Raw genomic sequence first — 14,656 nt, forward strand, 5'->3', positions numbered from 1 at the left:
TAATGCAGTTTACAGTGTATATTCTTAATTATGCAAATATTGTTAGTGGTTGTTGAACATTATTTTAAACGGAAGGCTCTTAATAAGCATTAGCAACCATTCACATACTTGCCAAATGAGCTTTGCTTTTCTGTGTTTGGTTTTAGGATCACAAAGGTGCCTTTTCTGTGTTTGCAGTTGTGATTGTGTGTTGTGTTAAATGGTGATTAGTACAGAGGGTCGGTCAGCTGCTGATTTCAAACGGGTAAACAGCTGCCCGTAAACTCACTCTTCCTCTGTGATGATGATTTTTACATGGATAAAATAGATAAAAAATAGTCTTTATTAAATTTTATGTCAAATGTGGTCTAAATACTAGAATGGTCCGAACAGAAATAATATATATGGTTATCTGTAGTGTTATATGCATTATGCATTTATCCAAAATCATCTCATAATAGGCTAAATCTCATGGCCAGATCATATTTCACTCCAAAACAATAAAAGAAATATATATATACTGTATATTAATAACTATTAACATTTAAGAACCTCTGATTTTATTAGCACATTCATCCTCCTAAAATGTCACTTAATATAATGCACAAAAAATAACTTTATACTGCAATAATACTGAAAATTATACGGAGTTTGAATGCAATACAAATTTACACACTCCCTCTTTGTGCATCTGATTGGTAACTGACAAGTGTGGATTTTGACTCTAAAATGACCTCTGGCCTCAGACCAAAAGTTAAGCTGTGTCTACAATCACCTCTCTCATGTGGCTTGGACACTTCCAGAGGTCATCGCTATGGTCACACGGCTCTTAAAACAGCTACTGCAGTGAACAGTTATAACTGACCGTAAAATAAAAAGCCTTCAGAGCATGCACCCTTGTTCATACAAACAACAGTCACTTTTAACAACCTGATGATGTTTGAAAGAGCTTAGTAAATTTGCAGACGGGATTTTTTTTACGCATTTTTAATATCAAACAGACTACATTTATACAATAAATAATTTTCAAGTAACAATTATTTGATTTTTGAGAAAAGACATTCTACACTTGAATAATGAATGCACAAAAATAATCTTTGGCAAAACATATTTTGTATTTGTGAATGCAGAGTAGTTTAAACAATAACATTTTCCATTTAATAAATTACAATTTAATGTACAACTAGCCGCATTGAAAGCATAAATATAAAAAAATAAATAAATACGATCAAATAAATTACAGTTTCAATTCGGAGGTTGCCTTCAACCTCAAACAAAACATTCTTGAGTGTTAATTCAGTCAATGAAATGAAATTACATTAAAACTACAAAGCGTCAGTTAGATGCTTCCAAAGTGCATCCTTGACCATGCATATGTTGTTCGGGGCTCCTGCTCAAGAGCAGTACTGGTGAATATCGTGTTTCCAAAGAGCATTCGTTTCCAAACAGCTTGGCTGAAATGAGTGATTGTGATGTCATAGCGAACATTCCGAGTTCCAAAAATCCAGATTTGTCCCTCCGTGGCGATGGAACTTGCAAAAACATCACAATCACGGAATCCACTCTCTTTCGTTCCGTTCTACCAGGCTTCTGAGCTGTCGCAGCTGGACCCGGGTGAGGGCGGGTCGGTGTCGCTGGTCCAGGTGCGCTCGGTGCGCAGCTTCTGCATGTTCCCCGTGATCAGTGTGAGGAGCGCGGCTTGCGATTGAGCTCCCGGCTCTCCTCCCTGGCTCTCCAGCAGAGTCACCAAGAAGTTGATATAGCGCATGGCCAGCCGCAGGATCTCGTTCTTGCTGAGCTTCTTCTCGGGCGGGTGTGTGGGGATGAGTTTCCGCAGGTCTGCGAAAGCTGTGTTCACGTTATGTTGGCGCCAGCGCTCGCGTGTGTTCGTGAACACCTTCCTAGTCATGATGCAGTACTTCTGCAAAAAAAAGACGGTCATGCCATTGTCTGATTATGAGCATGGGGAAAAATTAAAAGGATTTTGTTAATAGCAACAAGTACAAACACTTACCACTTTCTGTTGTCTTGAAGCTCTATGAATGTTGGAGCATCAGGCACAAATTTTCAGGCATGAAAAATAGTCTCCACATCAAGTGAAAGCAGCATGGAGCAGGGTGTTTAGGAAAGATAAAGTGCTGTCAGGTAATTGCAGAAGTAATAAATCAGCATCCGTCCTCTCTGTCTCTGCTAACCAACACTCCTGAACCCTTGAACAAACTCCTCAGATGGAAAACAGGAGAGGGATGGGGTTTGGCTTGTGCTTCTCATTTTTATAGTCATGCCGCTGTGTGACGTAGCAGGGTGTAAAGGGGTGATTTTTACATCTGCCATTAATGCGTTTAAATTGATTAACATAATGCGTTGTGTTTCCATTCACAGCTATAGCATCTGGGGGGCTAAATACAAAGAAATCCAACTTTTTACCAACTGAACATGTAAAACAACTTGCAGTCTAGTGTTTAAACCAAGCAGGGCACATTCATTTCATATAAAACGCTTTTGTATCCATCATGTCCTGTGCTTAATCTTCAATTAAAAAAGTAAATAGAAAAAAATATTATGTTTAAAAAGAATAATAAAATAGAAACACAAAAAATATCAACTTTAAATAGGTGTCAATGGATAAAAAAAAGAATTAATCACACTTTTTTCCTGTAGTTAATTATGATTAACCCCACTTAACATTTAAGTTTTTGATTATACTTTTATATTGCAATAATTTCACATTGAATCTTCAAATGAATGTAGAAACATCATAAAGACATCTTTATGTTTAATGACACCTTTTTATGAGGCAAGAATCACTGATGCCAGAACTCTATAGCCTATAACTATAACTATAATACAAATATTTTATATACTTTACAGTAGACTGCCAGTCATATTCATGCATGGATTGGCCATTTAAACAGGTAAGAGGAAATAAAATGAAGCCCATCTCATTGGTATAATCAGTCTCACCAAAATGTCAAGCCAAATATTTAAGTTTTTGATGTTCTCATTTTTATCCACCAAATAATGTGTAAATATATTTGGCATATTTTCCACTCTCTTTAAAAGTCAGCTGTACAAGTGTACATTTTCACATTGCACATCTTTTCAAATAAATGAATGGCACTTAATGAAGCAACTGAACCAGCATATACCATTTTACCCTGGAGAGTTTATTCATAATCTTAAACCATCGGGAAACAACAGAAAGGACAGACTATTCAAAGCAGACTTATTGCCTATGAGCTCTAACAAATACGTGGCTGTTGTACAATATGTGCTTCCCTCTTTTGTTGGGATGCTGGATGTCCACCTGCTAACAGATCTATTACAGCGACTCTGTCCAATAGTGAAGTGACATAATGAAAACCTTCCTCTTATTGGACAACACTGTGCCAAAATACCCCACAGCATATTCACCCTGACAGAGTAATAATATGGGCTTTGTCTGAATGTTGGTAATCTTGTTTAGAATGTCCTGGGGCTTCACATAAATTACACTAGGTTATGACAGAGGCAAGCTTGTGGATCAACACATTCTTCGGGGCCAAGGTCTCCGAAGCCCCCTCTCGCTCTCTCCCAAACTCTCAGCCTCGCTTCAGATCAAAAGCTGGTGTCTCGCTGCAGCAATTGTTGCGTTAAAAGTCTCTCTGAGAATTGTGGGGGATTTGCATAATGGGATTATGGAGGGATTAGGAGTCAGGCAGAGGACGGACACAGTTAGGACGGAGCCGAATTCACGACTCAAACCGCTCAACACATCCTGCAGCTGCAGAGCTGCCTTTCAGATCTGCCAAAAACTTCAGCAACACGCAAACCTGCCCGGAAACAAAACTCTCACCCAATCCACACTCAAACTTTCAGCCGACCTGAGCTCCGGTTTCCCACTGGAGAGAAACACCATGCAGTTGTTTCTCCAAGACAGTGATCCAATTAAACAAAGGCTTCGATATTTCTCCTGTGAAAAACACTCCATCTCTCAGATTTGGTCAAAAGTCTGCAACCCAAAATTTGTATTTGTCAAAAAAGTTTGAATTCCAGTATTTCAAAGACCAAATGAGCTATGCAGTCCAAATGAACTTTATCAAATGAGTCTGTTTTTATTTTAACGAATTCCACAACAAAACTGGTATTTAAATGAATTAAAAATAACTAAATTGAAAGAGCAAAATATGAGAAATACAATTTAGCTTATTTTAAATAACATTAAATAATATATTTAAATTGTAAATACATACAGCATAGTATTATATTATATAATATAGTGTATATAATATAGTATATATATATATATATATATATATATATATATATATATATATATATATATATATATATATATATATATGTATATATTTGCTTTAAAATAATATTCTATACAAAATTTCAATTTATTTTAAATATATTTTAAAATGCTTAATTTCTTTTATTCATAATTGTAAAAAAAATCCATTATATTTAAAATAAATTACAAAAAAATCTATTTAATTAAATTTCTTTTTAAATATATACAGTATATTATTTATATGAAAAATGCAATATGAGAAATATAATTTTGATTTCAAAATAATTATAACTGTAATATATAACTAGAATTAAAAGTTAGTGAACTAACTTTGATGTTGGCTTGGCCATCTTGGCCATGGGGCAAAAGAGCCACAGTACTTGTGTGCCCAACATTCTTGAGTTGCCCCGCTGCAAAAAATAAAAAATAATAATACCATAAAAAATACACCTGCAACAGTCTTTTTCCATGGTCCCTTGCTGTTTTCTTTTTTAATAAAAAGCCTAGGCTATGATAACAGCTACGACAGGGTTGTCTAGCTGAATGCGAAATAAGTCATGCAAAAACCATAATCTCCTAAATACCATTCAATTTAATCTTATTTTAATAGTACTGACAACATATTTTAAGTTATCACACATTACTGAAAAATTAAAGAAGGGACAGTATATATAGTATACTTCGGCGAGTCAAGAGCTAAACACAAAGTCCTGTTTCATTACAAAATACTGTAACTTTTATAAACTTTATACTATCACCACAAAATTGTAATTACTATTTATTATAAAATAAATATTTCATAAAACTGAAACTTAAATATATTATTTCTATAGGCTATACAAAACAGAAAAGAAAAAAGACTAAATAATAAGGCTGAATAAGCTGATCTATAGCATGTTAAATGGTGGTTGCCTGTCTATGAATGGTACACCCCAACCACTAAGCTCACAGAAGTGGTTTGACCCAAGTCCTCAGCAGCCAATGACATTGACCTCTTCAAACTGATTTTTAGGGTGTACTTCAGTGTATTTCACGTGAAATACATGTTAAATACCCGCTGATTTTTCACTTGTAAACAACACTATTTAACACGTTAAATAATATTGGATATAACATTGGAGTAATATAGTATTTTAAGAAGCTCTTAAAAATGTATATAAATGACTTTACCATGTTGTGCAGCGCCGATAAATAAATAATATTAAATACGTGTTGTCTACGCATGAAATACACGTATTTAACGTGTTGTTGACGCGTTAAAATTCACGTGTATTTGACCCTCTTGGCCTTCCATACACATGAGATATAATGAAAGGAGACGTGAAAAAAGGACATCGCTTTGTTTTGATATGGATTACTTTATCACAGAATATTTGTTCGGGAGCACTTGTTTAGTTTAAAAGTAGACATGTGAACCTTTCTATAGATATATCTCTCATGTCTCTTCTTTGAGTATTCATGGAGTTACAGTTCATTTTAATGACGTGTTTGTAAATGTAGATCAGCGCAGACCAAGGCTGCAGACAGCACACCTTGTTTGTTATCTTTATTTTATAAGTGCCCAAAGTTTTGTTGTTATTATGTTTGTATCCAAAAAAAGTAGACCCTTTACAGAGACACGTTAAAATTCACGTGTATTTGACCCTATTGGCCTTCCACACATTAGACGTGAAAAAAGGACATTGCATTGTTTTGATATTGATTACTTTATCACAGAATATTTGTTCGGCAGCACTTGTTTGGTTTAAAAGTAGACATGTCAAGCTTTCTATATATATATATATTTATATCTGTCTCTTCGTTGAGTATTCATGGAGTTACAGTTACTTTTTTCCCCTCGATGTCAAATGATATTTCGTTTTGCACGGCTCAACAAACACCTGGATTTTTCTCTTGTTTGTTCTAATGAGTGGATTGTGTGCATTAATATTTTAAGAAGCTCTTAAAAATATATATAAATGACTTTACCATGTTGTGACGATGGATAGCAATTGATGTGACGTTCAGAACTTCAGCCTGACAGATAAAATCTCACAAGCACATATAAACACTCATTTTCATGTGTATAATATATTCTTCTAAGTGTTTTGTGCCGTTTCGCTGCAGGGTTTTAATGTGAAAGGCTCGGAATTCTCTATTTAGACTTAAAGTGTTCAGAGACATCGCGAGCTCGCGGACATTTGGCTGCCGCGAATATATCATGTTATTACTTTAAACAGTTCAGAAACATCTGAATTCAGCTATTGGTGTGTTCTAACGTGTGGATTGCGTGCAATCGCCGATATAATTTAATTACAAAAGGTCTTAAATAAGAATAATTCGCTCGTTTCGAGCTCCGTGGAGACAGCCTGAGCTGAGCAGCCGTGATTCTTCTCTTGTCTTTCTGACTGCTCTCTGCCCAGACATCAAGTATTCATAAGCTGTATCACGCTGTCAAATTATATTTCATTTTGCACACATAAACAGTTCAAAAACACCTGAATTCTGCTCTTGTTGTGTTCTAATGGGTGGATTAGTGCAATTCGCTGTGATATTATTTTTGGAAGCGCTTAAAAATGCGGATGAAGCGCTCATTTCTCTCTCGTCTTTCTCGCTGTTCTTTGGCCAGAGACATAATTTATAAATGAGACCTGACCCGGTAATAATAACATATGTTGGTTTAGCTTGTCAGTGTGAATGAAATGTGTAGCCTATTTATTTGTCCGATCTCGCCCCGAAACGCGGCTGTCATGTGACTTTTTTTTCCCTTCGCGATGTCAAATATTGCATTTTGCGCACATACACGGCTTAAAAACCCCTGGATTTTTCTCTTAGTGTGTTTTAATTGGTGGATTGTGTGCATTCGCAGGAATATTTATTTTAAGAAGCTCTTAAAAAATATATATAAATGACTTTACCATGTTGTGACGATGGATAACAATTGATGTGAGGTTCAGCCTGACAGATAAAATCTCACAATCACATATAAACACTCATTTTCATGTGTATAATGTATTCTTCTAATTGTTTTGTGCCGTTTCGCTGCAGTGTTTTAATGTGACAGGCTGTAAATTCTCTTCAAGTGTTCAGAGAAATACATGGCGAGCTCGCGGGCAGTCGCGCTGCCGCGAATATATCATGTTATTACTTTAAACAGTTCAGAAACATCTGATTTTAGCTCTTGGTGTGTTCTAACGTGTGGATTGCGTGCAATCGCCGTTTTAAAAGGTCTTAAATAAGAATGAATTCGCTCGTTGTGAGCTCCGTGGAGACAGCAGCAGTGATTCTTCTCTCATCTTTCTGACTGCTCTGCCCAGAAATCAATTATTAAAGAGCCCTGACCCCTGTAATAATCAGATATGTTGGTTTAACTTGTCAGTTTGAGGGAAATTGTATTATTTAGCCTACTTGGTATTTTTAACCGGTTTAAAAGTGAAACGAAACCTGACTCCTCCCTTAATCTCGGTTATTGCAACTAGGGGCGCATTTTTTCTCAGTTAATGTAAGTCTATGGGTAATGTATTTGACATTTAAAAATTAATAAAAAAAAAACTTTAAGTCTGATCAGTCTGAAAAGATATAGCAACCAGCACCGCTCTATCCCGCAGGTGTCTGCCGAGTTTGGGGCTTGTGGCTTTAAAGCCCTAGGAGGAGTAGCGTTCAGAATTTCTGTCAGAAAAATAATAATAAGAAAAAAAAGAAGAAGATGAAGAAGAAGTTTAAATAGCATAACAGTATGTTGGCTTGTTGCCAAGCCAACATAATAATAATATATTCAAATGTTTATTATTTATCTAATATTTAGAAAGTATACTATTAATAGTATATTTAGTATACATCATTTATATTTGAAACAAAAAAAGAAGAAAAAAAAACAATATACACACACACACACACACACACACATATATATATATATACATACATACATACATACATACATATATATATATATATATATATATATATATACACATACATACATATACATATATTATATTATTATTATTATTATTATGTTATTTGTATGATGGAAACAAAAAGCGAATCAAACATAAATAAATCTGACTGAAAAAGTAACTTACTGTGGGGTCAGTGGTTTGATCAGATCACCTCAACAAGGACTAGTTAAATGCAGAAACCTTGCCCAAATGTTCTTATCTGAGCATTTAGACATTGTTAAAACTGTCACTCACGTTTTTGAACATAAACTTTGTAGTGCACGATCCAAACTTAAATTTGTATAATTCATGAATTAAAACATTTTGTAACATGATAATGATGAACTGTTTACATGGTAATGCAATGGGTTTTAAAGGATGAATTTTCAGATTTTAAGTTTTCAGTTGATATATAATTTCTGATGATTTCTAAAATGTGATAGAGAAAAAGGCAACGAAGAAGTCTTTTTTTTAAACAAAGGTCAAAACTCCTGTTATAAAGTAGATTTTTGATGATGCACTCTTGTCATAAATTAATCTATTACTTTTCCTACATAAATTTTAACAAAAAACATTGGTAAAATATATATTTGGGAGTCTTAGACCTTTCCAACGATATATAGTTTTTCAAGATTACATTAGATTTAAGTGTAATATAGTGAAGTAAATGTAGCGTGCCGTATATGAGACGGGGTGACAGTTAAAGGGTTAAACACTGTTGCCAGTGTAATAAAGGTGACAAGAGATTTGACCAAATGTTTGCAATGAAGAGAGTGGTTAAACAACATGCTCTGTTCTCACAGCCTTTTTCCACACTGTGATAAAAGTCACATTACTGATGCATTTATTAACACCGTGTTTTATTTCCTCAGACTGGACACACGTCTTCCCCCTTTACACCCATGTGTCCGAAAACACTGTCCGAACACTGTGGTTTTATTTGCTTTTGTTTCAGTAGGCACACAAGCACAGTTCAGATGGTGTTGGAGTTATTTATGGTGTTTTACAGAGGCTGAGGCTCACGGGGTGCAGAGAGAGTGAAAGGGAGATTGATGGAGAAAGGAAAAAGCCCTGTGGGAGTCTGTTCTCCAGCTCATTCCTGCGAGGGGCTGCTGTCAGACTGAGATAAGCCCTCCGACTCCCATCGCTCTCCCTCTCTTCCTCCTCCTCTGTGCGTGCAGCGCTTTTCCTCTGCTCTGACTGTCAGCGATAAGAAGATCGTCCTGTAATTGAATGACTATCTTTCTATCACGCTTATTTAAGAAAATAGCAAGGGGCTGGAAATGCATCTGGTGTGGGAGATAAATGAATGGCCACCGTCACCGTAGTCCCCAATCAACATCCAGACGGGTAATTTTGAAAATGTTTTTTTTTAATGCCAATCCATTCAGCTTCACATACCGAATGATTTATTCAGTTCCAGACCGGCGTCGCAGCAGTAACGTGTAGCTGGGAATGTAATTCGCCGCATGTTTGTCAAAACAGTGTCACGTTTGAATAGAACTCTTTCATCTGCATCCAGATGCATCCTTTACACCTGCTTCTGTGTGTGTACAGACTGTAAAGCTAACAGATGCATGTGTGCATGTGCTCATTCTCAACTGTAGGTCAAAGGTCAGAAGATAAATGAGCAGCATAATACTGGAGTCTTATAATTGGAGAGAAAAAACAAAACAGCACTAAATACCTCTGAACAATCAGACCTCAGACATATATATGACTTTCTTTCTTTTGTGGAACACAAGATGACTGATTTTTTTTTTTTTTAAGTTTTAAGTAAAACCAAGATTATTGTAGTATGTTTTATAAGAAAATACTATTCTGTTCTTTCTACTGACACATTTTACGTTTGATCAAATGTGTTACTTGCCATTTCTTTGTAATTAATTATGAAATTTACCAGCAATTTCATAAACCAATTGTGTTTCCTTCTGTGGAGCTAAATTAATTTATTTACAAAATATTATTCTCAAATGCATGGGCTGATTCACATTTACAAGAACGTTCATATATTTACAAACAGCAATTCACAAACTCATCGCCTAATTCATGTACAAAATATGATATGCAGTTGCAATTCATATAATATGCAAGTATGTTTGCACATTTCCGAAGGTTTTGTATCTTGTGAATATGAATTAGGTTATGAATTTTACTAATTGCTATTTGCAGATATATATATATATATATATATATATATATATATATATATATATATATATATATATATATATATTGTGCAAAAGATCTGGTAAATCAATTTCAATTTAATAAAGATAAAATATTTTTTTCTTTTAAATATATATTTATGACAAATGTTTGGTCTGACAGTTTTTTCTTTTCTTTATCATAATTATATTTGTTTTCAGGACAAAGAATACAGCAAATACATCTTACCATCTTATGCATTCATATGTTCTGAAATTAATTGACATACTTTTTTAAAATATTGTTAAGAATGTCATTTTTGTGTTCTGCCGAATGTACCAAATACTTGTTGTTTTACTACATAAAGTGTGTAAGATTGTACATTTTACATGCTAGTCTACATTTTAATATTAGAAACCATAATAATAGTATTAGCTAGATGCAAGATATTTATTAAGCTACAGTATGACTCTGGATCATTGATTTTTAAAATAGAGATCACCGTTCTCCCTTGATTCTGAAAACAAAACATTAGACAAAAACAAAACAATATTCAGGCTAACTCAATAGGTTTCATAAAAATATATGTAATAAATATATTTAACAGTCACTGGTCGATTCCTACCGCCATAATGTAACATCTGCAATCTATATTTGACGCATAACATGAGTTCCAAAGGTTCAAAAACATCAGAGTCTATATCTGGACCATACACTTTTATCCTAATACTTTTGTTATTGTTTAATGTTTGCAACACAGAAATGAAGCCTACTGTGTAGACTGTTTGAGAAGCTGTTTCAGACATAAAGCCTACATAATGAACACCGCTCTCTCTGGATCAGCAGATTTAAAGTGTGTGTGTATCTACCACTGTGCATGTTTTCTCCTTCTCATCTCTTCCTCTCCTCACCTCTTCCTCTCCTCTCCTCAACTCTTCCTCTCCTCACTTCTTCCTCTCCTCTCCTCTCCTCAACTCTTCCTCTCCTCACCTCTTCCTCTCCTCTCCTCACCTCTTCCTCTCCTCTCCTCACCTCTTCCTCTCCTCACCTCTTCCTCTCCTCACCTCTTCCTCTCCTCTCCTCACCTCTCCTGTATTGTGGAGCAGATCATTCTCAGGTGATTCTGACTCTGTGGTCTAGAGCTGAATCCACTCGCAGAGTTTCTGTACTTCAGGAGTGGGCAGAAGAGCCAAGGGAACAGCTCGGCCTGGCATGAGATCTGGGTTTTGAATGAATCTTTCACCCTTGGGCTGCCAGACTCTGAAATGAACTGACTTGGCATTAACGGGTTATATGAGTGAAAATGAGCTGGATCTAGAAGAGATCATTCATTTCTTGGCCATATTTCCACTCCTCTTCTGCTGTTATGACCTGCTAATGTTATAAACTTGTTTATAATGTTATAAATTATTGCTCTGAAAAATTGCAAATATACAAAATACAAATGTGAACAGGTTCCAAAATTAAATTGTGTCAACAAGAACACCTGCCGACCATCTATATTTCTAAATAGCCAATAAAATATATTTATCATTATGATTATTGTAATAAAAGTACAAATCTTGAATATAAATACATTAATAAATATACACTTCAACTCAAATTGAAACGTAGAATATGTAAGATTCTTTGGGTTTTGTGTTTTTGAAATAAGTCTCTTCTGCTCACCAAGGCTGCATTTATTTGATCAGTATTTTTACAATTTCAACTGATTTCAACTGTTTTCTATAGATATATCTGAATGTATTTTAAACTGTAATTTATTCCTGTGATGCAAAGCTGAATTTTCAGCATCATTACTCCAGTCTTCAGTCACATGATCTTTAAGAAATCATTCAATATTCAATAAATCATTAATATATTTGTATAAACAGTTTTTTAGTCAGTCTTTGTACAATAAAAAGTTTAAAAGAACAACATTTGTTTGAAATAGAAATCTTTTATGACATTATAAGTCATTAAGTCTTTAACATCAGTTTTGACATAATTTGACAAACTTTCTCAACAGCTCATCCACACAGCTCAGAGCACAGGAATCCTTCACCTCTGCCGCGTAATTTATACAAAGACAGATTTTACAGATGTGTGAGAAAAGCTACGCTATAATGATCAAAACGCAAATGAGATCTGTTTTCTTAACTGTTTATGCCAGACAGTAATGTAACACAATTTGGCATATTTTAGATGAATAACTCAGAGGCAGGGTAGAAAGTACTTCTCAAAATAATAATACAATTAGTAAAACATTTAAGGAATATTACGCAACTTTTCTTCCATGTTTTAATTTGAACAGTAATCATCTGTTGTGCAGTACTTTGATTCCCAATTCATTTGATAACAAATGATCCAGGTCTTCATGAGTCTGAACTACAGATTTATTTCTCTGTCTCTATTTCTATTTTCTCAAATAGTTTAATAATTGAGATGATTTAGAGATGGTATATTTTTTCCTCTGACTGCTTAGGAAGTGTGTGTGTAGTGGATATCACATCAATATGTTTAACAGTGGCCTTCAGTAATATTTATATATCGCCCTTGTTAGGCAAACATTAAAGCAGGGGTCGGCAACATTGGGATGCAGAGGGATAATCACTGGCACGTGAGCGATAGGGAAATCTGCATACTGAAAAGTACCCGGTTTATGGTGTTACATTGTCATGGCAATAAAGTTGTAAGGTTAGTAAGTGATTTAATCACGCTAAAATCATTGTTTGCATCTTGTTGCTCTGCTGTTGTAACGGTGAGCATTTTAATGTTCTTCCATTGTGCATTACTGGTCAAAAGTTTGAAATAATTGTTTTTTAAAAAAAATATAAATCTCTTATAAAAAAAATTGCCATCACAGGACTAACTTTTACTTAAAGGATATTCCTTTATTGTTAACAGTTAACACAACAGCATTTTAGCTAGATTTTCCATTTTCCAGATTTGTTTGTTTACCCCCTTTTCGTTCAAGGATCCTCGGCGATCCCACATTATTGTTGTTTCATATTTTCATATTTTATTCACAATAGAATTTAACATATCAAATGTTGAAAGTGAGACATTTTGAAATGTCATGCCAAATATTGGCTCATTTTGGATTTCATGAGAGCTACACATTCCAAAAAAAGTTGGGACAGGTAGCAATAAGAGGGCGGAAAAGTTAAATGTACATATAAGGAACGGCCGGAGGACCAGTTTGCAACTTAGCCTCTCAGAGTGGCAGTGTCTCTCAGAAGTCAAGATGGGCAGAGGATCACCAATTCCCCCAATGCTGCGGCAAAAATAGTGGAGCATTATCAGAAAGGAGTTTATCAGAAAAAAATTGCAAAAAGTCTGAAGTTATCATCATCTATCGTGCATTATATCATCCAAAGTTTCAGACGGCTTTCAGCTTAGACGGCACTGCATCACATACAGGAATGCTACTGTAATGGAAATCACAACATGGGCTCAGGAATACTTCCAGAAAACATTGTCGGTGAACACAATCCACCGTGCCATTCGCCATTGCCAACTAAAACTCTATAGGTCAAAAAAGAAGCCCTATCTAAACATGATCCAGAAGCGCAGGCATTTTCTCTGGGCCAAGGCTCATTTAAAATGGACTGTGGCAAAGTGGAAAACAGTTCTGTGGACGAATCAAAATTTGAAGTTCTCTTTGGAAAACTGGTACGCCATGTCATCCGGACTAAAGAGGACAAGGACAACCCAAGTTGTTATCAGTGCTCAGTTCAGAAGCCTCTATCTCTGATGGTAATGGGTTGCACGAGTGCATGTGGCATGGGCAGCTTACACATCTTTAAAGACACCATCAATGCTGAAAGGTATATCCAAGTTCTAGAACATATGCTCCCATCCAGACGTTGTCTCTTTCAGGGAACACCTTACATTTACATTTACATTTATTCATTTAGCAGACGCTTTTATCCAAAGCGACTTACAGATGAAGACCTTGCATTTTCCAACATGACAATGCCAGCCACATACTGCATCAATTACAACATCATCTGTGTAGAAGAAGGATCCGGGGACTGAAATGGCCAGCCTGCAGTCCAGAAAACATTTGCCGCACCATAAAGATGAAGATGCAACAAAGAAGACCTAAGACAGTTGAGCAACTAGAAGTCTGTATTAGACAAGAATGGGACAACATTCCTATTCCTAAACTTGAGCAACTTGTCTCCTCAGTCCCCAGACGTTTGCAGACTGTTATAAAAAGAAGAGGGGATGCCACACAGTGGTAAACATGGCCTTGTCCCAACTTTTTTAAGACGTGTTGATGCCATGAAATTTAAAATCAACTTATTTTTCCCTTAAAATTATAAATGTTCTCAGTTTAAACATT

The 14,656-nt window shown here is 35.2% G+C and overlaps 1 protein-coding gene across 1 annotated transcript; it reads right to left on the reverse strand.

Annotated features, from left to right (window-relative positions):
* Positions 1–950: 950 nt before the first annotated feature.
* Positions 951–2,229, reverse strand: LOC113069023 (T-cell acute lymphocytic leukemia protein 2-like). Its single transcript, XM_026242005.1, has 2 exons — positions 1,994–2,229; positions 951–1,900 (listed from the first exon to the last, which is right to left on the reverse strand). Exon 2 carries the CDS (start codon positions 1,886–1,888, stop codon positions 1,559–1,561), a length of 330 nt encoding a protein of 109 aa, XP_026097790.1. The 5' UTR covers positions 1,889–1,900; positions 1,994–2,229; the 3' UTR covers positions 951–1,558.
* Between the last annotated feature and the right edge of the window lie 12,427 nt (positions 2,230–14,656).

Source organism: Carassius auratus, chromosome 5 (genome assembly GCF_003368295.1).
Source record: "Carassius auratus strain Wakin chromosome 5, ASM336829v1, whole genome shotgun sequence".
NCBI classification, from domain to species: Eukaryota; Metazoa; Chordata; class Actinopteri; order Cypriniformes; family Cyprinidae; genus Carassius; species Carassius auratus.

Excerpts from the sequence above, each read along its gene's own strand:
- LOC113069023 (XM_026242005.1), bottom strand. The coding sequence starts at position 1,888 with ATGACTAGGAAGGTGTTCACGAACACACGCGAGCGCTGGCGCCAACAT.